Source organism: Brachyistius frenatus, unplaced genomic scaffold, assembly GCF_029030835.1.
Source record: "Brachyistius frenatus isolate BFR_SWC_R1_liver_20210118 unplaced genomic scaffold, ASM2903083v1 Contig_41, whole genome shotgun sequence".
Taxonomy (NCBI): domain Eukaryota; kingdom Metazoa; phylum Chordata; class Actinopteri; family Embiotocidae; genus Brachyistius; species Brachyistius frenatus.
The window spans coordinates 3,341,250-3,368,405 of NW_027210640.1; the positions used below are offsets into that span (position 1 = coordinate 3,341,250).

A 27,156-nucleotide genomic window follows, 5' to 3' on the forward strand; every position below is an offset into this window, starting at 1 on the left:
ACGTAATCCTCCCTGTATGGGTTGGTGGGAGTGAGCAGCCCATTGAATGCACGATGTAGTCTTTCTTTTGTTTGTTTTCATTTCATGTGTGATGGAGGCTCTTGATGGTGCTCCGGCCAGATGAGAAGTGTGCATCAAGTGCATCTGGAGTTGACAACAGCTGAGTCGCCGGCGGCATATGCAGCGCAGTCTAAGAAAAAGAGAGATCCGCGTTACGACTAGACGTGAACACAACGACCAGGATGGTTTCCTGTCGTGAATATGGATTTAATCCGTTATCATCATTTTCTTGCCTGCACAATCCTCATCTCATCACTGCTTAAGATAGTTGGTGAGTGACTGCGCTTTTTAAAAAAAAAAAAAATTAATTTCCTGAGTCTCAGTTTTTGTTTGTAAATATTTAGTTTACTTCTTTAATGTCATGCTGCAGATCATCAGTAACGCATGTGTAGACCTGTGTATTTCAACACTTTTTCCATTTGTCTAGCTTTGAAACCAGGTTCCAAGAAGGCTAGTTCCTCATGCATACTCTCCTGTTTACAAGTGCAACACTAAAGCAAAATAGGCTGCTTTTATAAACACTGCTATGCAAATGTTTCACCAAACCTTAAAAGTAATTAAACTATGCAAAAATGTGATTCTATCTTCTGTGTGTTGAATTTGAGTTCGGCTTGCATTTCGATCAGTCCATGCTTGGAATTTCAATTACCAAGAATGGTGACATCATTGCCAATAATCTCTGCACATTTTCTAAAGACTGAAAAGCCAAAGATGACTAAAAGTGATCTAACAGTGGGGGACAGCATCTTGACCCTGCGGGGACAGTGGGGGTTGGGGTGGGGGGCAAGTTAGGGCACAAAAGGAGGGTGTAATACATGCGTATGTGGCTTTCCAAAACAACCCAATAAGAACATGCGTTCTTATCACCACTGAAACAAACAGGCAGAGACACAAAGCAGCAACATGCATCAGTCTGGAGATGTCAGGTGCCCCCACATGTGCTATTTGAGGGCCTCCAGATAGGGCCGAACAAAGACCCCTTTCGATGTAATTTGCATATGAAAAAAGCCTTACATGCTGTGGGAGGGGATGTGTGGTTGGATGGAGCTGTGCCTCAAACAGGCAGCAGTTCTGGCTCCGAATCTTTCGGACTCAAGGGAATATTGAAAGACCGGGACTCAGTAAAGAGCAAAACAGACACCAACTGTTATGACCTCCTTTAAAATACATGTCAAATTCTTTCCCAAAATAAGATCTGTTTTCTTATGAGCATAAATGTCTTATATGTATGCTACCCTCTGGAAAATGTGCCTCTAATTTGGCGTGAATTTAAAGGCTGATCCTTGTTGTAATAAGTGTTAATATACTGTAGGCATATGGTCAGCGCATTGCCACTGATACCCTTGATCTCCATCATACCCTCCGGGCATATGGCCCATACCTCAGTCACACTGAATCCGAGTCTAGACATTCATAAGCTGTCCAGGAGAACCATGCTGGCTGTCTGTGAAATTGATTGACCTCCACCAATGACAGAAGATTGGTGTCTGAGTTGGGGAAGATGGAGCACCATGTCTAATTGCCCTCTTCTACGTCTTTATAGTCTCTCAGCCTGATTGTGCTCTTGTAAGATGATTACCGCGCATCATTATTGGAATATCTCGCTTTCATCTCAGCAGGGCTACATTTATGGCCTCATAATGATTTTGAGTCTTTTTTGCACCCATCATGCAAAACACACTCCCCCACTTTCAAGTAGGCTACTTCTATATCCAGAATGCATTGCTTTCAAGCTGCAGTCTGATTGTCATCTAACAGAAGCAACACTTGTTCAGTTGATTTGAAGCTTCCTTTTTGTGTCATCACGCCTCTGTGTGCACACTTCAACACGTTCCACGGATTACGAGGATCATTGCCTCTGAGCTGGTCCCATTTGTTCTGCCTGGAGTACGCCAGCTTCGAGATGCCTCGCCGGTAGCTATTTATCTTTGATGTTGTCTGGCATATGTAGGAGCTGTAGGGAGCAAGTCTCAAAGCAGACGTGATGTATGATTTTAGTCTCAAAGAGTAAAGAAAAAAAAAGCAATGCTTCATCATTGGGTTGAGGTGTTCAAGAAGTTTGGCTGTGAAGGTCACAGAGAAGCAGTTTGAGTTTTTGAAGCTCGCCCGACCAGATCCTGCCCAAACAGATTTAGAATTTATACAAATACTATGTTATACTGTATAGAAGTTAGAGACATTTCAGGGGATGTTTAAGGGCTTTACATTTTCCAAAAACTATTCGGAAAATGCATTTCTTTTTTTTTTTTTTTTTTAGCTGTGAAGATTATACCATCCTTGCCAAACTCGATGCACCCATAACGTCCTTAAACATACGATTTCTATTGTTGTTCTAAGTCTTATTATTAATTCCAAAAAACACAAAATTTACGAGACGTTTGTGAGACATAAACTCAGAGCTCTGCAAGTAAGTGTTTAATGTCCCGCTGATTGAAGCACACCACAATGTGTAAAAGGAAAAATGCCTCAAATCTTTGGTTGGATGTGGTCACCATGGAAATAAATTGAAAGCTGAAGCCAAACAGTGGATTCGGTTACCGTGGCAGCACCCACGACGCCTTGAGAGGCCCTTGAATACAAATTCCTTGTCGCAACAACTGCTTGCCAGTGTTTTTTTTTAGTTTGTTTTTTTATCAAAGCTGAGAAATAAAAGAGCTTCATGCCAGACGTGATCAAGCTTAAATAGCAATCAAGAGCAGATCTGCTCCGTGAGGGAAATGGAGGTCATCCGAGTGATTGTTTGGACCTTATGCTGAGCGGTCATCATCTGACATCAATATTTCAAAACATGATCTGTTCTTAGGTGCATCCTCCGACAACCTGCCTCTAACTGTGGACCAGTGCTACCCAAACCCGTGCCAAAACCGGGCCCTATGTCGAATCCGCGGCGACGGCTACTCCTGCTTCTGTGTGCCGGGTTTCCAGGGGGCTCACTGTCAGATTGATGTGAATGAGTGTGTTTCAGAGCCCTGCAGGAACGGCGCCACCTGCATGGACAGAGTGGGCACATTCTCCTGTCTGTGTTCTCCCGGGTTCAGCGGTGAGTATGGGTCACCCGTGAACACCTTCGAAGCGAGACCACATCATTTAAATCCTAAAATAACAGACGGTTTTGTGACGTTTATGGGACTGAGAGATTTCTAGACATTTTACACTATTTGAGAAAACTACACAAGTGTTACCTCAGTTTGTTACATGTTAAAGGATCTAAAATGTGTCAGCTATATTGGCCAGAGTCTTCAATACATGCTCTATCTGAGGGTTTTATTCAGTCTCAATGAGAGTATGATGTGAAACATGAGAACTGAAAGTTCATAAGGGGCCCCCCCCCCACTGCATCTGATAAAACAATGAATTCTTGGGATAATTAGGACAACCATTGTTTTAAATTCATTGATATTTATTCATGTTTTATGTCTCTCTAAATCTAGGCCACTTCTTTTAATGAAGTGAACTTGTTTAACCATTACTTATGAATCAGTCTGCTGAAAGGACCATTATAGTATTATGACTTAGACAAAATTGAGTATGAGGGACTCATTAGTTATCTAATTAATCATGCAGCTAATTTTGCCACATTTAGGTAGCAACATTTTTATCGTACTAGGGTTTATCTATTCATTCTTGTTGTATGCCTCCCACTTTTTTTTAGAACGGTACTGTTGAGAAAAATTGAAGTACTATATAAAATGTTTTTCAAGTTTAAGTGCAGGGAGAGGCCTCGCTGTGAGATTAAAGAACAATCCACACATGATCACAGCTAAGCCACATAAAAGCCGTATTCCTTTTCAACCTCTGCCCTCAGTCTACGTTGCAGGCTCATCTGCCCTCTGACATCTGCGTGGCTTTGATGTTCACAGGGGCCACTTGCGAGGTCCAGATTGATGAGTGTCCATCAGAGCCTTGTCTCAATGGTGGAAGTTGCCATGACTACACTGGTGGCTTCACTTGCACCTGCCTCCCCGGTTACCAAGGACAACGGTGCGAAATCAACACAAACGACTGCCAAGAGGAGCCATGCCAAAATGGGGCTGTGTGTATAGATGGGGTGAACGAGTAAGTGGCCCATCTCTGGTCTTTGAAAATAAGTCTCTCTTGATGAGACTCTCACCTGTAAACACAGACCGAAGGTTCGTAGTCTCATCAATATGAATCATAGCCGTCTTATTGTGTGATTGTCTCAGCTACAGCTGTGACTGCTCTCACACAGCTTTCACTGGCCGAAACTGTGAGACACCTCTACCACCATGCCACCCTGAACCCTGCTTCAACAGCGCCATCTGTAAGGACCACCAGGGTAACTACACCTGTGAATGCTGGCCTGGTAAGTCAAGCAACTAATGTATAGTTTCATGTTATGGTGATTTTAAAGGAGACTGGAGATAAGAGGGAGAGATGATAAATGAGTAAAGCACAAGAGTGAACAAAGAGAGGAAGCAGTTTACATTAAATTTATAGTGACATACAGCTGCTGATAAATTTGTATATTCACTGCAGTATCATAATGATCACCCCGTGTGTGTTTACAGGCGTCTATGTTCACATCACCTTATCTATGTATCCGAATGTATCTGCCCAGGACAATCTGACCACCATTCTTATACATTATTCCTACTAAAACACCATCTGCTTCATCATTCCAGGTTTTGAGGGCCGTCACTGTGAGATAGACGTCAATGAGTGTAGCAGCAGTCCTTGCATGCATGGCGGCAGCTGCATTGAGAGGTCGTGGGAGGCCTTCTACGGCAGAGAGCCTCTGCTGCCGGATCCTTATGACCAGCGACACGCTGCAGGTTTCATCTGCGTCTGTCCTCCAGGAACAACAGGTCGTTTTTTTTTCAGATTGACCAAATTCAATTGATTACTTGTGGTTATTTAGTCCTTGTTAGCGTTTGGACATTCTGCTGTGTGTAGGGACTTGTTATTCATCCTGACACGCCAACAAAAATCACCCAAGTTGTGTGTAAACTTGTGTTTTAATTAGGGGAGTTTCTGATTGGAGCAACAGCAGGGTGGGAGGGTAAACTTAGGCGGCGATGCTTTGATATTTTTTTATATTACATTTTTCAAACGTTCACGTGAATGACAAGTGTAGAATCAGTACCACGGACAGCGGTCGGACCAGAATAACTGTGACAGTGCAGGCTCTCGAGTCTGTCGCTGACTTTGTGATTTTGGTGAAGGGAGCCTTTAAAGGGAATATCTGTCAGGTTTGGAAATTTACTGACCTTTTTGCCCCCTAGTGGTGGTATAAAAAAAAAAAATGACAGGGTGGCTAACTAATTCAGAGTGTGTGCCAATTTTCACTGGAATGTCTCACTTTTTGCAACAAAAACATAAACTATCATATTCTGAGTTTTATAAAGCCGTTTTCATCTTATTACTGTTACAGCTGTGTAATGCTCAAGTGATGAGTCTGTGGGATGATTTTGCACTATCTATTTCATATGAGCAAAGTTTGCATTAAAAAAAAAAAAAAAGCATTTGGTTAGCAGATAAAAATGACTTAAAATACTCTATAAATTAGTATCATTCACATATATAACATACATTTTTGGGGGGCTTTCACGTCCACAGAACCATTGTTTGCAGTGACGGTTCATCAAATACAACTGTTTTGGTTGCAAAAGCATAATATTCTGCTTACACAAGACTTGATCGGCCGGTGTAGGTAAGACTATGAGCTTCTTAGAATTGTGTTCTAAAAATTAACTCTCTGCCAGTTGCAGTGGCAGTGACTCAGTGAGGGGGCCAAATAGCATTAGCTTAATCCGACGGATCTGGCTTTGCTGGTCTCCTGACTGAAGCTATTCAGCCCTCTGTCGTTCAGACGAGTAGACAGGGAGTAAAACCTCCACCAGGAAGGCCTGTATGCACACGCAGACTACTATGGTGCAGCTAGACAAGTTTGGGGCTGTTCTGGGGGAAAACGTGACGGCATGATGTGGACACCCGCACCATGGATTTGGGGGATTTTGTTGCTTGGAACAGGTAACACCACGGCTTGTTGTTTATAAATAGAATTTGTATAGCTATTACACAATACGCATTGAATCACTGTGTTCTTTTATCTTTCTTTCCTACGACATTAAAACAGGTGACTTCATTGAGATGCACCGAGTTCACTGAAGTAACAATACAGCTTTTCCACAGCACAGAGTACTGCAGTGTACTCAAGTACTTAAACTAAATGGCTTAATTAATGCATTCTCTTTGGATTTCAAATCTTAAATCATTGCCAACAGTATACATTTCAAATGCCGATTTGGCATCTATAGCACAATAACGCTTGTAAAGCCTTCTGGAGACAAACATAAACAAACAGACAAACAACACTAAGAGGATAATACATGGACAAGTTGAACGTGTCTAATCATAGTTACTCTTATCTGTGTGGTGTAGAGAGTAGAACACAACAGTGGCATCGAGAACTGGGTTTAATACCTGACAGTTTTAGGTCAGATTGGGCGAAATTGACTATGTTCAAAGGTATTTTTCAGGCGCTAAAGATAAAGAAGATGAATAAATAAGAAACCCGGATACCAACAAAATATCAAAGACGCAAATCTTTTTTCTTACAAGATAAACAACAATAATAATAGTAATCATTTTTACTGAGCAGAATACTCAGTAGCCAACCCAAATTATATCTACAAACTTAAGTCGTAACCAAGTTAAGTGTGTTTGTGTGACTTTACTTTATTCTTCTGCTGACAGGTTCCCTATGCCAGGAGGTGATAAATCACTGTGAACCCAGTCCATGTCAGAATGGGGGTCGATGTGAGAGCCACGTTGGAGGCTACGTGTGCCACTGCCTCACCCAGAGTCACGATGTTATTCTTTACGGCGGTGTTAACTGTGATGTGAAGTTAGTGGGCTGCGAGGGCCATGAATGCCAGAACCACGCCTCCTGCTCTCCTTTTCTGTTGGACGGGACTCACGTATACACCTGCAGCTGCTCACCTGGGTACACTGGACCTCTCTGTAAGACCCCCACCACCTTTTCCTTTGAACGCAAAGGCTACTTGCTGCTGCAGAATCCCCTGGTGGATGCTGAGGTGACCTGCAACATCACCCTGAGCTTCAAGACTGTTCTGCCCCGAGCGGTGTTGTTCCAGCGGAGCACTGGGGGCCTGCTGCTGAGCCTGGAGCTGGAGGGGAGGCAGCTACGTCTTACATTGACGAGGAAGGCCTCCACTGAGGATGAAGCAGGAAGCCAAAGCCAGGTTCTGCAGCTTCAACACAATGTCACGGATGCAGAGTGGTACACTGTAGAGGCTGTGCTCGGAAAATGGGTGCTGAGCCTTAAACTGCAGGGTAATGCTGGGAGCTGTGCGAGCCAGTCATGCCACAAGGTGGCCCCACTCCAGAGCACCCTGGCTTGGCTTGTGACGCCTCCTCAGAACACTTTCATTGGAGGAGTACCTCAGGACTCAAATGGCCCCAGTGAATACTCTGCATTTCCTGCATTCATTGGCTGCATGCGGGACGTGTTCGTGGACGGGCAGCTTGTCGTCCCGGAGGAATGGCTGAGCGACTCTGCTGTTAACGTGTCCCCCGGCTGCAGCCACAGGGACCGCTGCCTGGATGTGCCTTGCCAAAACAGAGGACAGTGTGTAAACCTGTGGCAGAGCTACCAGTGCCGGTGCCCGAGGCCTTATGAGGGGCAGGACTGTGAAGAGGGTATGTTCACAAGTGTGAAATGATAGACTTTGATATGCAGAGAAATTGGTGGGCCAAATAGCAGAAGCACAGTGTATAAATTGGGAGTGGAGTACCAATATTATATATTTTTTTGTGAACACAAACAAATCCATACACTAAAAGCCGATACGAGACTAACAAGAGTCTTTAGGCTTTACGCTAACGTGATTAATTAAGATGGGAGAAAGAAGTACCAGGTCATTTTCACCACATTTCCCAAGTGGGTAATTAAATATAACTATCAGTTGCTGGTGTGTAACTGAAGATAAGGGGCAGAGGTGAGGTCAATCAAAACTCACGCTAAAGGACAGAAGAGGACATCCTCTTATCGTGCTGGATTAAGGATGTAAGGGATTCTATTTTGGAAATCGTCAGCACATGCAAGGAAATGCCACACTATCTAATCGACGACTGGGATCAGCGTGTCAGATGCAGCAATGAAAGAGTTATTCATGAACTAGTTTTAGCTTTGGATTTCACTGCAGTTTCCCCTGAGAATATTGTATACTTCCGTTTTTCCACTGTGGATATATAAAGCCTTTTGAGTCTATCTAAGAAGATTACAGATTTCTGAGGGGATGTTGGCACACATATTTACTAACACGTGAACAATTGCAAAAAGCATGCACACTCGAAATATCCACAAACACACACACACACACACACACACACACAGAATCTTACATAAGGTTTTGGGTTTAAGGACTTGTCGCCCTTTCTGCTTGAGTCTGTTTTTGTTTCAGTGTCCTGCCTGTGTAATAACCCACAGTGGAAAATGCTGACAGCAGACACAGACCTTACACTTCATGGGGGCTGGTGGCCGCTTAAATTTCATCTTCCTCAGCCTGTTCTTTAGAGACCTCAGCAGAAAGTGCTTCAATGTAGTTTTCTTTCCTTTTCCTTAGTTGAAATTATGCAGAAACCCAAATCTATCATGAAGCTCTTTTAAATAAAAAATAGGTTCTGTGGTCAGCACAGATACAAAAAAAAAAACCTTTCCCCCTCTGTTATCAAGCTCTTAATGCATGTTGTCCAAGCTGAAGATGTTTTCCTTCAACCTTCTCCCTTTTTGCAGAACATGTGACCGCTCGCTTTGGGAACGAGGACTCTCACAGCTACGCAGCGTTCACCATCACCGATGATCTGGGTCACAACCTCTCCATCTCGCTCTTCCTGCGTACACGGAGTTCCAGCGGACTCCTCCTGGCGCTGGCCAACAACAGCAGCCGGTACCTGCAGATGTGGCTGGAGGACGGCGGGGTCAGAGTTCGGCTCAATGACTTGGAGAGCCTGAAGGCAGAGAGTGCGATTGATGATGGAGAGGTCCACTTTGTGAGTGTAGAGGTGGTGAACGGTCGTGTGACTCTGTATGTAGCAGCTCAGAAACAGGGTGACGTGGAGGTTAGGACAGTCAGCGTCCAAGCAGGCGATACGGTGTATGTGGGAGGTTTGCTGGAGACGAACGCGACTGCATTGTTTGGTGGTTATTTCAAAGGCTGCATCCAGGACCTGAGGATCAGTGACAGGAGGCTGCAGTTCTTTGGACTGGACACCTCAGTGAGATCCTATCCTCTTGAGTTCATGGAAAATGTGACCACTGGCTGCTCTGGAGACAACGCCTGCAGTGTGAGTGAACACCTGGACACAGAGAGTGTTGGTGCCTCGTACAGAGCTGTTATTTTGTTTTCATCTTGTGTAACTGCTGGTAAATCTGCATGTGCAGACATTAACACTATTAATTCAGGACCTAATCTGAATGTAATTTTTCATCTTCACTAAAGTCAAAGAAAGTACTCACATGTTCGCAAATATTAACTCACATATCACACCAACTAAGAAAATAATCAGAATTCACAATGCATATGTAGTAAATTCTTCAAATGTTGACAAAAAAAAAAAGTTAAAATAACTGCAATACTAATACACCAAGTAATCAAAACAAACAGTAGGTAAATTAAGATTCTTTCAAATAAAATGAAAAAAAAATGAGTAAATTACACCCTAAAACAGACTTTCTCTATTACTTCCTCAGAGGAATCCCTGTCTGAATGGGGGGATGTGCTTTTCCAAGTGGGACGACTTCACCTGCACATGCCCGCCCAGCACTGCAGGGCGGCACTGTGAAGAAGTACAGTGGTGCGAGCTGTCACCGTGCCCCGTAGATGCCGAGTGCGTGATGCTGAACCAGGGATACGAATGTAAGTGACCTCCAAGAATTCAACAGTCACAAGCAGGGCTGTTTTTTTAATAACTCGAAACGGCCATAAATTAAGTCACAAACTGAAGGTTAAGCTGCAAATCTGGTTTAAACCAGAACAACGGTCTCTAACCTTTTTTTCCTCTAAGATCTACTTTGACAAAAGGAAAGTGTCCGAGACCCACTTGTGTTTCGTACCATTTGTTCACGTTGCTGAGCTTCACCCAAATCAGCTCAATAAGCTTCTCTTATGTGAACAATAACAAATTTATACCCTTCACACACACTTTGAAAAATGTCAAATGAAGCCGTCTTATATAAGATCTATTAAGGAAAACAGAGTGTTTCCCCTTCGATTGGTACCCCCTGCTCCAATTCTAAAACACAATTCTAGGTCAAAACCTAGTATACGACTGGACCCTGTTTGAAACTGGAGAGCTTTTAATTTAGAAGAGTTACGTCATTCAGCTAATCTGCGGTGTTACTTTGATCTCTCACTAACGGTGACAAACACTTCCTTTACAGCTCTGACCCCGCCGTTGCGGTCCAGCCGAAAATATTGTAGGCTATTTATCTTCTTTACCTAATTTATGAGCACTGTTGTCTTTCCAGCTCAGTGTGCGAGTCTCTGCTGTATTTGGCAGGCTCGTCGCAGGTCGCTCGAGTTAAAGTCCTCTGATCTCTGTACGTAAGTCACCCTGTGACAGACCTCTGCTGCACTCAAGGGGCGATTATCCACTCGTTAATCGATGGCGTTAAGAACGCCATTTTCTCTGGAAGGTTAAAAAAAACAAAAAACAAAAAAGCTTAAAAGGATCGCCAAATACACCTGGGCGACCCGCTCAAGTATGTCTATAAATGGGAAGCGCTGCATGTCTTTTTGAACCTTCTGCGATCTGCTCAGATCTACTCGCGTCTTACTGGTAGATTGCGATCTACAGGTTGGAGACCCCTGGACCAGAGCATTAACATGGCACAGCATCAGAACATGTACCCTTTGTATTTGTGGAAATTGTTTCTTTTTCCATAATTGAGACATTTGAAGGCTCTGGGGGGGGTATAAATGTGTCGCCTTCTTAGTTACATTAAAGCCCTTAAACCCAAACGTGGAGTTGTTTATCTCTATTTTACGGTAAATGCATGTTACCTAATCCTTCACCTTTCGAGTGTAATCAGTCATGAATTGGCCACTATGTAACCGAGTGATACAACACTGGTAATTATATACCGGCCTCAATCTGTCCACACGGTGCTCTCTGTGTGCTCCGTAAGTAGGTTTGGCCAGAGGCCAGCTTATCCCTTTTTTTTGCTGGGATTAGTGATGATTTGCCGTGTTACCCGTCTGTTTTGTAAGCCTCTTCTTTTCCATTGAGGACCAAATACCTCCTCCTTGACGTAATTCCACTAAATTAATTTCAGAGCTATCAAACAGTGCTAAATAATGTCTGTTGACTTCAGGATCTTTAATTTCGAGATCCCCACTCTTGCCTCATGCCCTTGTGTGAAATCAGATGCCAACAAAGTGGATAAAGATTTTTTTTTTCTTTTGGTTTTGTAGGTTACTCCAATGCAACTTTCCTGAATGACGCCACTGTGTTTTCCTACCGGGGAAATGGCCACATATCCCGCAACCTAACTAACCTCTCCCTAAACCTGCGCACACGGAAGCATAACGCAGCAATCCTACATGCAGAGAAGGGCTCATCTTTCATCACGGTCTCGGTCCAGGATAGCTACCTCTTCATGGAGCTTCAGAGCACCTCTGAGGAGGTGGAGGAGGGACAAGAGGGGGTGTCTACAGTCAGCCTGGGCAGCAGGCAGAGTGTCAGCGATGGTGAGTGGCACAGTATCCACTTGTTTATGGCAGCACCGTGGGTGCAAACCTCTCGGTGGACTTTGGTGCTGGATGAAGAAATAGAGGAAGCCAGTACTTCCAGGAGACAAGGAGGCAACCTGGACTTCCTCAGAGAAGGCGTGGACATCTTCTTGGGGGGCCTGGCCCCTGATGCCGGCTGGTCCCTGGCCGGTTGTCTGGGCACGGTGGAGCTGGGTGGCATTCCCCTGCCTTACTTCAGCTCCTCTGACGTGAACCTGCCGCGCCTGCAGAAGGAGCAGTTCATCCAGACATCGCTGAATCCAGCACTTGTTGGCTGCAGGGGAGCCCCCGTGTGCGAGCCCAGCCCCTGTCTGAATGGGGGGGGTTGCCAGGACCTCTTCAACACCTACAACTGCAGCTGTGCAGAGGGTTGGGCCGGGAGACGCTGCGACTTCTTCATAGACACCTGTGCTTCGAACCCCTGTGTTCACGGAAACTGCAGCGTCAACGGGCTGACCTACGAGTGCGCCTGCGACTTCGGCTACGCGGGCGTGGACTGTGAAGAAGAGGTTGACATGTGTGAAAACCACCTGTGTGCCCACGGAGGCACGTGTCTGCATGGGCCAGACAGGTACGCCTGCCTCTGCCCCGAGAACTACACCGGACCCCTCTGCGGGTAAGTCCACATGAAGAAACAAACCCATTACATGAAGGGGAATCAAAAAGTTCCGAAACGGCTCCCGTTGTGCACGAATGGAGCGCAGAACCGTGACGTTCACGGATCGGCAGGAAGCTTTAACTTTCATAAGTAGCTATTCCAAGTTATGTTGCTTTCTCAGAATCAGTGGTACCTGCACATTTGCAATTTCTCTATGGACATGAGTAGAGACATGCATCAAGGCAACAGAGACCCTTGAAATGTTTTACGCAAAATTTGACGTGCATTCTTTGCTCAAGTTTCAGGTCCGTGGTGAAATTGTGCACGTACCAGTGGTCACAGAAACGTGAATAACAAAAGGTGCCGATGTCGATCGAGAGACGTAACCTGCATGACTTACTCACGAAGATCATTGCCTCCCTCCGTGCGCGTCACTGCGCTGCGCTCAGTTCGCAAACTAATTGTTTGAACCACCCTCGTGAATATTTCACGCTCCGTCGATGGCTTTACTTTCCTACGAACAACACCAAGGGCTTAGTTAGTCGACACAAAATACACAAATGATTGCTCCAAAATTGCAGAGACAAGGGACCCGCGTCACAACAACACAGACAAGATCCTTCACTGTAAATGTCTCCACATCTCTGCCTCTGTTCAGCATTTCAACCACGCCTGCAGTGAGCGCCTCAGAAGCTGCATTTCTATTCTAGTGTCAGCCAGAAAAGGCCTCAGTCTGCCGTGGTGTCTCACTACACAAGGCTCTCTGGTTCAGCGCCAGTTTCTTCCCCCTGTCATCTACCGTTTGCCTCGGAGAACCAGCAGGGGAACGCCTCCAAGCATTTATCCTGTAAACACACAGCCTCTTGCATTTTTGCCTCTTTTGCACATGGAAAACCTTTGCAAGTGTCGCGCTAAGCAAGACACCAGTCAAGCGATCTCCCTTTACTGGGAACATCTCCGCTGTAAAGTTTTCATCAAAATGACTTCCTTGTTGCTTGTCTCTGTTTGCGCCTCTTTCTTCCTCCTTTCACCATGTTTTTTTTTTTTTTTTTTATGTTTCTCTGCAGTGAACGCATTGAAGAGATTCCGTGGTACATTGTTCTCAGAAATATGTGAGTTTTTATTTTTTTTATTTCTCGTGTTCCCAGGTGTTTGTTTCCTCTTTGATATTTGTCTCTCAAATGTCATGTACGATGCCTACTGTTTTTTTGTTGTTGTTGTTCAGTTGTGTGCAACAAAATGCCAAGCAAAGCAAATATTAACACTCCCTGTGATATTGCTTTAAAATTAGCCAAACACTTTTTCAAATGAGTGACAGCTGCAGTTTAAAATGATTCCTATCATCTACATCCAAGCTTCACCTACTAAAATTGTACATTTTCCAAAGTCAGTGTGTATTTTGTAACTATTAAGGGATGAATCTCAAGTTGCCAAAAGACAGAGCTGCTGCGCTTCAGGCAAATATGAGGTTCTAGATGTCGAAGAGAAATAGAGATTTGACATCCTGCTGGTGAACAGTGGCCAGAGATCTTTAATCTTATTATCCCGGTCGCCTCCTAAGCCTCTTTGTCTCCCCTGCTGGGACCAGTAAGAGACCAAGACAAGTACGCTCCTGCCTGGCTGAATCTTCTACTTCCGGCAGACATAAAGCCGCAGAAACTGCTGCACATAACGTGAACATATTGATACCTGCTACAGCTTTAAGCAAAAACACAAACAACACATGTATTTACCTTCTTGTTTTGTCTTCTTCCAGACGGCCCAAGCTTCCCGTTTCCGTGTGCGGAGATGACACCAGAAATTACACCTGCTTCAACGGAGGCAACTGCACCGAACGAGAGTTGACCTGTGACTGTCCACCAGGCTTCACCGGCCACCGGTAAGAAAGACAAAGAAAAAAAAAAAAACACGCAAACAATTGGAAAAAAAAAAAAACGTGAATAAGTAAACGGATCCAGACCAGAGGAAGAGACTGAGAGTAGAGATGTATTGTGATTGATTTAGTACAGTGGCACCTGCATCAGGTGATTGGCATTCACTCATTCACTGACTGACGAGCAGCGGCCATTCATATTCATGCAGTTAAATGTAGACTGTTGCTGCCTTCAAATGGAGTCATACTTACTGTGTTTGCGAGAGGAGTTCGTATAACCGTCTCCCTCTTGTGGTATTCTTAACTTTACCTCGTCATTTTCTGAAAGGTCACGAGTTGTGATGTTTACACAAAAATCCTGCAGGCAATGAAGTTTATTTTTTGTTGGATAATAATCTAATATTGTAATTTTTTTCAGTTTTTCTTTATAATTTAATAATACTGAGGAAAATGTTGACGTTCCGACGGCCTCTGTCGTTGCGCCTTCGCATATCCTGCATTACTCTTGTGTTGCAGTGGTTAGCACTGTCGTCTCAGCTATAAGGTTCAGGTTCGAGCTTTGGCTAAAAGGATAAAGTAGGTATTGATAATGGATGGATGGATATCCTGCCTTACGTTACCAGCCTGTGTTGGATTGCTCGACTGCTGCCGCTGTCCGTGTTGTCGTTGTCTACCGACGTCGTTCCACTTGAAGGCAGCAAGTGTCTCAAATTGCATACTGTATATATTTTGGTCAATTTATTTAAAGATAAAAGTTTATGTCCTCTGTTTCACGCACACTAGAAACATACTGGTGTTTTCTAACTCACAACAGAAAACATAGACGCTTTTGTGTGGACGTGTCCAACTTGTATTTGTAAACTGCAGCGTTCTGCAGCTTCATCGGCCACCGATTTCAGTAGTTTGAATAGGTTGGTGGCTCGTCCTTTTCCGCCACGGAGCCGAGATGGAGACAGTTGAGAGTGAAATGTGTCCAATATTTCACAGATATGAGTACCCCACCCTGGTACCCGTAGCGCACTACATGACTTAACTAAGATTTAAAATGCCCGTTTATGAGGTGGAGCAGAGCCAAGATTCTTTGAGCTCTTAAAGATCGGAGCTGTTCCTCTCAACACTCGGCTGTGCTTCTGTGTCTGCAGGTGTGAGCGGGAGTTGGATGAGTGCAAGTCCAACCCCTGTCTGAACGGAGGCTACTGCCGCAACCTCATCAACAAGTTTGTCTGTGTGTGTGACATGAGCTACGCGGGAGACGTGTGCCAGACGGACGTAAGCGACGTTTACTTTTATGTGGCTGTGCTGCTGTGGCAGAACCTCTTCCAGCTGCTCTCCTATCTCATCCTCCGGCTGGACGATGAGCCGGAGGTGGACTGGGGAGGGAACGACTGAGTCTGTGATTGTGTGTCTGCACTTGTGTCTGGGACTGTTTGCGAAAGCGGGCGCGGAGAGGGATCTGAAAGATTTCTATCGATGATTGATTGATGGTAAAAGATGAAAAAGGCCGGTAAATTTCCATGCAAAGCAAAGCGGAGATATTTATGAGCAGCACAGTAGGGATTTCTCTAGTTTGACTTCAGGTTAACGGTAAAACAGAACTGTTTTGTGCCTTAAAATGATACTTTGGTGATCAGCAGCACCTTATTCAGTATATGTGATGTTAATGCTTAATGATAGTATCTAAGTAGCCATTTAACACTAATCAATAAGCAATTACCTCTTATAAAACCAGCTCATAAGAATTAGTGTTTGCAACTACAGTAAAGGTCAATTTTACTGTCATGTTCATACAACTTATTATATCGATGAAATAGTCCAAAAAAAAAATTCAATTTAAATTGGGGATTTGCTTCAAAATTCAATCAATATAAATTTGTTATTAAACTTGGTGGCGATTAATGTCTTGCAGATTAATCAAATAATCGTTAAAGCACAAACCTGCGCAGGAGAAGTATTATTTAAAGGGAAAGATGGTCTACATTTAATCACTCACTTTTTGGTGAGGAAGGGAGCGTTATGACATGCGAGTTATTTATAATGCTCCCCGCTGAAGATATCCTGTCAGTCTTGTCTGAACTGGATTTTGGGAGCTCCACACGGATGAATTTGTGAACTGTGAAAAACAGTGTTGTAGTTGCAAAGGCACCTGGAGGGGCTGGAAGACGACAAGATGTCTCGCTTTGTTCTTGATGTGCGTTCAGAGCACTGCGGTGACTGACTGACTGACTGACTGCTGTGTGTTGTTTTGTACCAAAGAAGAAGCTCTGCATCTCTAAACCTTCCTGTCGGAGCCAAAGATATTTTAAGCCCATATTCTCCGCGGCTCTGCTTGAACGCTACCTATCGACGTTTACCTCCCTGTTGTGGTCAACGTTTCATACGCCCTAAATCATTGCGCTGCATTGCATATGTGTCTCATGGTAGACCTGTGTGTGTTACTGTTTGTCTTTCATTCTTGTTGTGCTGACATCATGCTGAACGATCCATGTATGACTGTACCTTCTTGCTTGTCCATGTTTCCTCCATCATATTCGATCTCTGCGTCCTGTCTGCCCCGTCTCTGTCCGTCTTAGTTGTTGTCAAATAAAAAGACAAATTATTTCTTATCAGCCTTGATTTGTTGTCTGTCCTCTTTTCATCACTGCTTTTTCTCTCCCGCAGCCACACGCTTGTTTCATTTTCTTCCATTTTTCACATCTAGTACAAACTGCAGATGAAGGTCCAAAATAATTTCCATTGATTTTCGAACTGCGTATCAGTGTGTGCGTGCGTGCGTGTGTGTGTGTGTGTGTGTGAGTGTAAAGGTCAGCTGGCGACATCAAACATAGACACTTAATCCCCTGTAAGAAGATGTAGTGAGTATATCCCAGAATAACCTGAGTTCATAGACACACAGTATTCTCTCTGACACACACAGACACGCAGCGAAGGCCCAGTGCTGCAGTATTTGTTCAGAGGCTATTTTGTTTTATTAGCCAGAAGGCTCCGTCCTTATTTAACGTGACCACGCCCCTGTGGACGAAGCAGTTTTTCTTAAAAGTCTGGTCTTAAAATAGTAGGCAGGTATCTGTGTGAAATTTAAAACAAGTTTTGGCTGACTGTTATCATTTTCCATTTCATACCGGTCAGTAGGAAATCTGGCTGATGCGCTTTTAATTGAAGGGATGGAAAAATGGTATTGTAAAACCTCAGCTGAGGATCATACGAGGCTTCAGCAGGCCTCAACAGACCTTCTAGTATAAAATTCCTTCAGTGTTTTCATTACAAGCTGCAACATTACAGAAATAATAATACAAGGATACAAAAGTTTATACAACAGAGACTGTAATTACAGAAGATATTCTTCTTGATTTGGAGAGCTGAATCCTCTTATTAACTGCAGGTACAATTTAGAATACATTTGAAATTGCAGGAGGATTGATTCTGTCCCCACTCACTTAAATCTAATAACCACGATGAGAAGGGGGAAAAAAAAAAAGGATTCAATGTAACAAAATCACACATTGATGTAATGTACACTTACTTTTCAGAATATAGTGAATATGCAGTGGCATTCGTCCCTTGTACACCTGCCACCTCTCTTCTATCTTGTATTTTTCAGCTTGTGTGTGTGTGTGTGTGTGTGTGTGTGTGTGTGTGTGTGTGTGTGTGTGTGTGTGTGTGTGTGTGTGTGTGCGCGCGTGCGTGCGTGTCTGTGTTTGTCCTTTGCAGGCACAGGTAGCCTTAATGGTGAGGAAAGAGGAGGGAGGAAATGGGGAAGCAGTTTTTCCGTGTTGGCACTGATGTGGCCATCCTTTGAGAGCTCAGGAAGCAGAGAGGAAGAAATGTGCTTTGCCAGCAAAAAAAAAAAAAAAAAAAAAATCAGCATCTGGTGCTGAAGTGCAGTTTCAGCAGAGAGCTGGTGGCATTCACAGAAGTTCGGTCTGCTTCACAGAAACGTATGAGGGCAGCTTATCTGGCGCGCACGCACACGCACACACACACGCACACACACGCACACACACACGCACACACACACACACACACACACACACACACACACACACACACACACACACACACACACACACACACACACACACACACACACAGCAGGTTGATAGTGCTGACAGCAGGGAAGCATTGCTGCCGTCTCCGTGCTGCTCTGCCGAGGCTTCAGGGTGGCCTCTCCGTGTACCTTAGAGACTGGTTAGTTAGACATCTCTGTGTCGGTGTGTGTGGCAGTCAGTGACTGATGGCGGGTCCTGGCTGCAGGCTCCTCCGGCTCGCTCGTGTCACACTCGCTCTGACAGCCAAGTGTGCTGCAGTGACAGGTAAGCACTTTCCAGGAGTCAACAAAAGAACCTGTAGCGAGGTAGAGAAAGTCTAATGTCTACAGCGTCAAGCACGAGTTATTTTCTGCCTCGGGATATGGATGGTTGTATTTTCATTAGAATTATGTTTCCCTGTTGATTGCTCGCTGTAAACTTTGCTGACTTCTAAGATTATTTTTCGCAGCCTTGTGTAACCTGACAAGTTCAGTGAGAAGCTTTAGTTATGAGGAAGCTGTCAGCGAGGACTTCATGTGTTCTGCAGTGAGACTTACAGCTGTTGTAACCTCGCAGCAGCCACTCAGAGCGTCACAACTATCACTCCAACCACGACCGCCGATGTAAGTGCACCTGCTCTGCTCTCTGCTGCCGGCTAATGAACATTAACAATCACTCACCTGCTGCACTCGGAGGCTTTGATTCATCTTGATTCACTTGGGTCTGATTGGTGACAGACATCTGTGTGTTGGGACACTGTAATTGCGTTTCTAGTCGGTGCTGAAGCTGCTCGTGTGTGTTTTGGTTGTGTGTGTGTGTGTGTGTGTGTGTGTGAAGATCAAAGGGCCACAAAGCTGTATGTTAAATATGAATGTTAGTAGGTTTCACAAGTCATTAAAGCGCCTGGATACAAATCAGACACTTCATGTAAAGCAGCTTTTATTCCTGCTTTAAACGAGTGAGTGCCTGTGTGTGTGTGTGTGTGTGTGTGTGTGTGTGTGTGTGTGTGTGTGTGTGTGTGTGTGTGTGTGCATGCGTGCATGTGTGTGTGTGTGTGTGCACGTGAGCTATTTTGGGTGTGTGAGTGTGTTTCTGGCAGTTTGTTGTGTATGTGCGGACGGGATCATCAGGCAGCATCTTGCCTCTATGTGTGTGTGTGTGTGTGTGTGTGATCCTTCACAGACGGAGCGTGCTCCATACAGCTCGCGGGTGGCTGCCGTGCTGGCACCGTGTCTGGTTGGCTTGGCGATAGCGGTGATGCTGGGGCTGGCGTTCGCCGCAGCCAAGCTGAAAGAGAGGCGGCAGACGGAGGGAGGTTTCGATCTGCAGCAACTCGAGGCTCCTGGTGGTCGCAACCCACCTGCTGAGCTGGGAAACACATCCATCAGCACTTTGGCAGCACGCGTGGAGCGCCTGGTGTAGTGCAAAGGAGTCGGGAGAGGAAAAGTGTGAGAGTGTGAGGGGAGGGACGGGAGGGGGGGGGGAAATAGTGTGTGAGAGAGATAGAAATAAACCATGTGCGAGTATGTCTGAGCATCTTGTTTTAAAATTTCCAGGAGACTCTTACCTCTCCGACTCTGTCTCACTTCCCTGCAGCTGACCTCTGAGGGTTTGACCTCTGACCTCTTGCTGTCCATCAGTCTGGCATCCGTCATCCTGCTGCTGGTGCTCGTCTCCACCTCCGTTGGCCTGGTGATGGCGCTCAACCGCCGCGCCACCCACGGCACCTACAGCCCCAGCCGGCAGGAGAAGGAGGGTTCGCGGGTGGAGATGTGGAGCATCACTCAGCCTCCGCCTGTGGAGAGACTGATATGAGAGGGGGACAGTGTTCACTCGCAGGACGATAGTACCGACAGTTAGAAAAGAAAACGACACCATGAAACACGCCTGATGTAAACCTGGCTCAGTTCGGACTGACAGTCAGGTACCCGCATGGAAACATGGCCGCCACCTCACAGCGCCTCCCCCTTTTAAATCCCCGCCGTCTTTCTTCATTTGCATATACGCACATGCAGGAATACTGTCGGAGATCCAGCGACACCATTTTGGTGTGACTGTGTGGTTCAACCATCTTCCTGTGATGTTTAACACCTGGGTTTCACGGTGCAGAAGTACATCCATATAAGTGAAAAGTTTTGAGTGGTGAAGGTATCGAGTGAGCCACATCTTCGTGTCTGAGCCATACTTTTAGGATTGATGGACGAGCCAGCGCTCAAAGGAAAAACTGGTTGGACTTTGGTGCAAACGAACAAGTTGAATTCATTTCAGGATGTTCCTGATTTAAAGGATAAAGCGGCATTATTTTATATTTCTCTTAACTGTAAGGGAATCCCATTGTACGATCAAAACCAGCTGTGCTGCTCCTCCTCTCTGTAACCGACAGAAGACATCAAATATGTTTAGGGCCACAAAGTTACAATAGTTGTTTTGTTTTTATCTTTTAGTGGCATTTATTTACAATAGGAACAAACTATATCATCAGATTTCTGATTTCCATCCATAATTATTTATTGCAGGAAAATGCCTCATATAATTCTTTGTATATTACATGTTCATACAGAGTGCTGCTGCCAGTATTGATTTATTTTCATTTTCAGTGAACAATACCTTTCGTCACCATTTTTAAACAGTCCAGTTTCAGGATTAGCTGCACGAGACAGGAGTCGTTTCTTAGAGGCTGATTGTATATTGATAGAAACAAGAACTGTCTAGACTACATTGTTGATGATGTGTAAATACTGTCATGATTATTTTGTATTTTAAACTGTGAATTTTATTTTCTACTTTTGATTGTTGGTAACTGTATATCGAGAATCTGCTGCTTCATTAAACTGAATTCATTTGTTTTAATTTATTTCATTACCAATATTTGGAAAATTATATTTTCATGTTTGCTTAATGAATAAACCAACACGATGCTATTCACCCTGACCTTTTCCAGCAGACCGGAGGTATCTGCATTTTGTTCAGGGTCGGATTATGCAGGGAGGTCAATGGTCAGGGAGTCAACAGCTCACCAGTACTCTTGTACTGAACTCTGCCTTGGATGAAACACAATGTTATTGAAAAAAAGGCACAAAGGCACAAAGGTAATAAAGATGTTCGAACTAGATTTTGACACGGCACCTTAAGATACATAAAAAAGCAACACCCAGGAGATATTCTACTTAATATGAGCGGTGAAAAACAAAAGATCAAATACAAACCGATACACAAGCAAACCTTTTTGGGTCTGCTCCGCTTGGTTTCGCCTGCAAATACACTAAATATTATCATGACTATTAATTATTAGTCAATAACACACTGTTTTCCTCTAAATAATACAATTCTATCGGTGTTAATACAGAAATTTGGTTCGTAAAAGAGGTCCGAGATGCATAAGCATGAAACAGTATAATTTATTTTCAGTTCACAGTGCATACATCGTGTGCATTTGTACCAAGTTACTCATCAATAGCACGTTAGATTGACCTCAGTTGTTTAAGACAGTTGTTTCCTCTGTAATGAGAACATGCAAGTGTGCACAGCATCAGAAAATCAATGAATGGCATATCAAAGAGTTAATCATCATTACAATACCCAAACAAGAGAGACTGAGAAAAGAGCTGCTGACTGCAACATTCAGAGTGCCCTGTCACTACACTGGAAATGTCCAGTTTGAAGGAAGTGGTTAACAGGAAGTGATGTTACCATCTTTGTAAAGTTAGAAATGTGTCTCTACTCTGTATTTAATTTAAAGCTGCTACATAACCAGTCACCTTCCACTCACTCCACATTTGCAACTTCAGGACAATTATACTTCGTATATATTTACTATAACGTTACCACTCCTGTTAGAAGAGTATCGGGCGTCCTCAAGCTGTCACAAGCCTGCAGACACTGAAATGCGTATCCCCTTACAATTATTCCTTTGTGGTTTTATAACATTTGCTTAAATGGGACCAGAGTCACTAAAGCTTTTTTTTTTTTTTTTTTTTTTTAACATCCTCGACAGCAGCTGACTGCGCAAGTATTCCTCCTCACAATCCTCTGCAGTCAGAGTTACAGTAGCTAGAAACAACAACAACAAAAAAAAGCAGACGTGTTTCTTTTCTTTTCTACATAAAACGTATTGCTGGTGACGTTAAACTATATACTTATACTCAATGCAAGGCAGAATGAGTGTACCGTACGAGATCCGATGTTAATTTCCACCAATCTAGGTTTGATGGAAGGGCTAAATATTGAAATCATATTAATACCAACAGAAGACCACCTCTGTAGAACAAAACTGAATCATAGCATACAGCACAAACAGCTACATACATGCAGATACAACAAGCAAGCGTCAGTCTGCTAATTCTGATTAGAGGTTGTCAAATGCTCCTGAACATGGAATGGCTACATGGGACATCTGTTAATATTCTCTTTTTTTTTCTTTCTCCAAAAATAAAATCTAAAACATTCAAATATTAGGTGTCATTTTTTTTTTTACAACACACAACACCGATCATATATTATCCATGTAAAATATACTCAAGCCAGCAAAAATACACGTCTATTCAGTTGAAAATAATTTTTCATCAATATGAAATTAACTAGAGAAACTTCTCAGAGATATTTTTTTAAATACAATTAGCTCAGAGTAAGTGTTCGAAGTGTTTTAAAAAAAAAGAAAAGAAGAAAAACCGAGCACAAACTATACAAGCAATCAACGAAAGTACTTAATTTACAAAAGGACTAATAACCCAGAGAAATTCAGAGATCCTGTCTTAAATACGAGCAGGAAGGTTTCCACCGAGCACCGCAGCAAAGAAAAACACTGAGTGACTCCAGCTGGCACCGAAACTCCAAGACAAAACCGCTCGAAAGCAAAGCGAGAACCCGAGTTCATCCGAGGTGAGTTTCTCAGGTCCGAGCCGAGCTCTCGAGTCTGCTCATCGCAGAAGCGTTCAGTGTTTCTCGCCGTGATGTGCGGCGGTCTGAAAACATTGCATACTCCTCCGGTCCTTCTCTTAATACTGTATCTTGTGATGAGACTGGGTGGTACTCTTACCGTATAAGGCACGCCATACACTCCATCATTAACCCACCGCAGCTCACACACATTTGAATAGTCTGGACATTTATTCATTTGGGGACTCGTGAGGCTTACTTCCACCGGAAAGCAACCAGACTGACTTTTTATGGACTCCAATCCTGAATTATAACCTGATTACTGGTAAAGAAAACTGACCTTATGGAGAATTTTAAATATTTGCATAGCACATAAGTTTATTTAAAGTGTTTAATGAATAAGGCCAGCTCAGAGATTGTTCTGGAGTCTGTCTCTTTTTTTTTTTTTTTTCTTTTTTCTTTTTGGAATTACTAGGACTGATTCTTGGGCTTTTAGAAGCACGCCAAAGACTTTATGAGCCAATCGTTAACGCAGAGCAGCACTCAAAAAGTGGAGAAATAGCTGCTATTAAACTGCCACACTGCCTGGCGTCTGGCATAAATCATAAGAACAACGAACCATAAATGTAATAATCCCGACACAAGCACATGAAGGGAAAAAAAAAAAAGCGCTCTCCTTTTTCTCTGGATTTGCAGTGACGCAGAGAATGATGGGAAGCCACAATCTCTGGACGCCTCGTTTCTCTCCACGGGAGAGTCTGTTATAGAAATACTTTAGACTCTGTACACATTACATCCACGTCGCTACTCTGAGGAGAACTATATTGCTTCATTAAAGTACAATCTTCAACCACTGCATCACATTACAGTGTGTGACTCCAACCTACATGCACAGATGGCATTTCCTCATGTGAAACAGAGAAAGGCAAAGAAAAAGAGATAAAGAAAGTTATATTATATATTTAAGTCAACAAATCCTGGGAAAAGAACAAAACCTACAATTACTTTTTCAACAATGAATTCAGCTTGATAAATAATCTGCAGCTAAAAAAATAAATCGTCCGCAACAAAGAGACTGTTTACTCCTGTGATTTGCGACCCAAACCAATGTTAGTTTTGGTCTTTTCATGGGATTTGTTGGTCATAAAACTAAGAGTATTGCCAGCCACGCCCCTTAAAGTTCACCTTTTCCACCTCCACGCCAAACCTCGTAAACTCGGCAACAACTGGCCCCAGTTTTCAAGGTCGCGAGTGAGAGTTTAGATGTGCTGAGAGTCGTAAAAAAAAAAAGGCAGAGCTGTGCGAGACAGCGTGAAGAGAGGAGTGGTGATGGTGGAGAAGGTGAAAGAAAAGGGAGATGACGCATGGACACTGGCTTCTTTTTTTCTTTTTTTTCAGGTGATCCATTTCAACTTCTGACTGTATTTGCATCTCTTCAGAGTGACAGAAGTGTCCTGAGGAACACGAGAAGAAGAGGAGGGGAGGAAGAGAGGTTCCTACATGCACATCTCATTGTCTGGGATGCCATTAAAACAGCAGCTTAAAGCACATCATATATATTAAGTCTTCTATTCATCCAAAGAAACAGCGCTGTTTAACAACTATTAACTGCTGTTATGTCAAATCTGACCGTATCAGTGTACCTGCTGTGGCATCTAAGTGATTAATACACCAGAGTATCAAAAACAAATCACATGTCCAAATAAGGCATAGTGATTTAAAAAAAATTAAAAAAAAATTAAAAATATTGTAATACAGAGTATAATTAGTTTCAAAGGCCCAAGTGTACTTCATGTCCGTCTCACTTGTTTTTCCTCATTCGATTTTAGTACCAGGTAGAAATAACTGAGTATTATTTGTTAGTTTACAAGTGCAACTTCCTTTTGTGAAAATGTTGAGTTAAAGATCGACATGATGTGTTGAGGAGATGTTCTTGTCCCTTCTTAATCCTGACAAAAGTACCGAGCCTTTTCTAAACTCCTTTGCATCGAGATGAAAAATTCGTTCGTTACCTGTTGGCTATTAATTTACCCAAAATGCAATTCATGCGTCTTTTTTGGAGTATTGCATTGTAAATATATCCTATAATGATAAGTACATGAAAATACAAGTGTTCGGAAATTTAGATGATTACAGAGAGAAATCTTATATTGAGTTGAAAACACTGCAAAAATCTCCTTTTTACTGAGTAACGTTTCTTTGTAATGAAATTAAAGTTGTATTTTTTGAAAACAAGTGAAAACTCTTCCATCAATTGGGATTTCAAAATGTAACAACAGCAACACAAAAGATAATACTATGGCCTCAGTTTGTGGTTTTGGAGTCCTGTGATCACAGTTCACAAAACCTGATTTAAAAAAATTAAGAGTATTTGATTAAAGAAGAGGAAAAGATCCAAGTCCCCTCAGTGAGATTATTTGACCTTGTTTAATTTGTATGTTTTCTCTACTTTTAACACTGGAGTAAATTTACTTTGGTTTCATGATGCACAAATGTATTTCAGGAAAATTCCTGAATCCTTTATAAATGGGATTTACATTTTAGAACTATAGAGGAGGATGAAAGATGGAGAGTTCTGCAGTGTTCCCTGATCTGTGGCAGTTTGTTTGTGGTGACATGTATCAGATTTGTTCATAATTGTTCTTCACAGCTGAGTGTTGAGATAAAAAAAAAAAAAATTAAAAAAAGGTTCGAAGTGATCCCTGTTCTCTGAGACAGCTGCTGCTAGTTGTAATAGAAGAGAACCTGTGGCAGCTTATAGACGCCGAGCGCTCGACGTCCCTCAGGACTTGTCGGTGGCTTTGCCCTGGACCTGGTGGTGACTGTTGTTGCAGTGAACTTGTGAGAGCTGCAGGCCGGTGTGGAGGACTGAGCCGAGGCAACACATGGACTCAATCTCCTCGAGGAGGCCTGGATCCTGCACCACAGCCGCCCCCGAGCCTTTACCCTGACCCAGGCACAGGCCGAGGAGCCCCTCCTTGGACACCTCCTTCTCCCACGGGACCTGCATAGCTGAGTGGCTGTTCCTCGACGTGCTCCCCTGACCCTCGGGGTGACCCTTGTTGCACTGCCTCTGGAAGGCCTTCTCCTGGTGCCTCACCGCCTCTTTGGACAGCACCTTCCTCCTCAGGATGTTGGTGGAGGCGGTCTGGTTCTGGGCCTGAGGCGGCTCCGCGCTGCCTTGAGGGTCCGAGGTGGTCCGCGGCCGGCCCGCTGGTACGGGAGAAGAGTTTGGGCGAGAAACGGTTGCTGGAGAACTGTAGGTGTGCGAGAGAGTGGGAGATGGCGGCATGGGTGTCACCCTGTGGGACAGTGAGGGCGAGTAGGAGTAGCGGTCTCCTGGCTGTCGCCCCGGAGGTAGCAAGTGAGAGTCGGGGTGAGACCTGGAGGGTGAAGGTTGACGGGCGGGGGACGTGGCCGTGGTGGTGGGCACCGCAGGATACGTTGAATGTCTTTTTGACACCTTCAGGCTGCTCTTGTTGGGCTGTCGGCGTGGGGACGGTGGGAGGTGTTTTCCGTGGACAGCGCTGTCGTCCTGGCCCATATTCCACCCGCCCTGATCCCCAGCTCCGCCACAGATACTTTCGTCTGCGGGCTTCGACTCACCGCAAGCTGCGGGCTTCATCTGGCATAAAACAAAGGAGGAAACACTGTAAAACGAACACTAAAAGACACGGGTGTCATCAAACATCTTCCTCCTGAAGTCTGTAGGTGACAGATGTATTTCTTGTTTTTTATCTCACACTGTTTAAGGTTGACACATGCACCAGTTGCTTTATCAAGCTAAAAGTCAACATATGAAACGTATCACAGCCCTCGGTCCTTCTGAGCAGATTCCTTTGTTCTTTATTGGTTATGATGCATTTATGAACTATTCCCATTCTACGGCAGGTGTTGACCCTTGACTCCTATAAAGTCAGAGAGGTTAGTGTTGAAGCCAAATAAAAG

At 43.9% G+C, this 27,156-nt stretch overlaps 2 protein-coding genes across 5 annotated transcripts in view; one reads left to right on the plus strand and one right to left on the minus strand.

The window, feature by feature from the left end:
- Positions 1–127: 127 nt before the first annotated feature.
- On the plus strand, positions 128–21,187 carry crb1 (crumbs cell polarity complex component 1). Of its 4 annotated transcripts, none has more exons than XM_069702386.1 (14): positions 128–331; positions 2,864–3,100; positions 3,921–4,116; positions 4,245–4,384; positions 4,704–4,886; positions 6,778–7,743; positions 8,840–9,390; positions 9,797–9,962; positions 11,520–12,453; positions 13,503–13,547; positions 14,192–14,314; positions 15,451–15,577; positions 19,516–19,781; positions 19,930–20,017. In XM_069702386.1, exons 1-13 carry the CDS (start codon positions 262–264, stop codon positions 19,753–19,755), a joined length of 3,978 nt encoding a protein of 1,325 aa, XP_069558487.1. In that variant the 5' UTR covers positions 128–261; the 3' UTR covers positions 19,756–19,781; positions 19,930–20,017. The 4 variants fall into 4 exon arrangements, with proteins under 4 accessions (XP_069558487.1, XP_069558488.1, XP_069558489.1 ...); XM_069702387.1 differs by having other exon boundaries at positions 4,251–4,384; XM_069702388.1 differs by lacking the exon at positions 19,516–19,781 and having other exon boundaries at positions 19,930–21,187.
- A 1,839-nt stretch (positions 21,188–23,026) lies between these two features.
- The window catches only part of LOC138623013 (DENN domain-containing protein 1B-like), a gene marked incomplete at its 5' end in the record, with an annotated part of 30,892 nt that continues 26,762 nt past the window's right edge, over positions 23,027–27,156 (minus strand). Inside the window, one exon of the mRNA XM_069702228.1 lies at positions 23,027–26,833. Within this exon, the coding sequence (XP_069558329.1) occupies positions 25,991–26,833 (843 nt within the window). The remainder of the gene's footprint in view (positions 26,834–27,156) is intronic.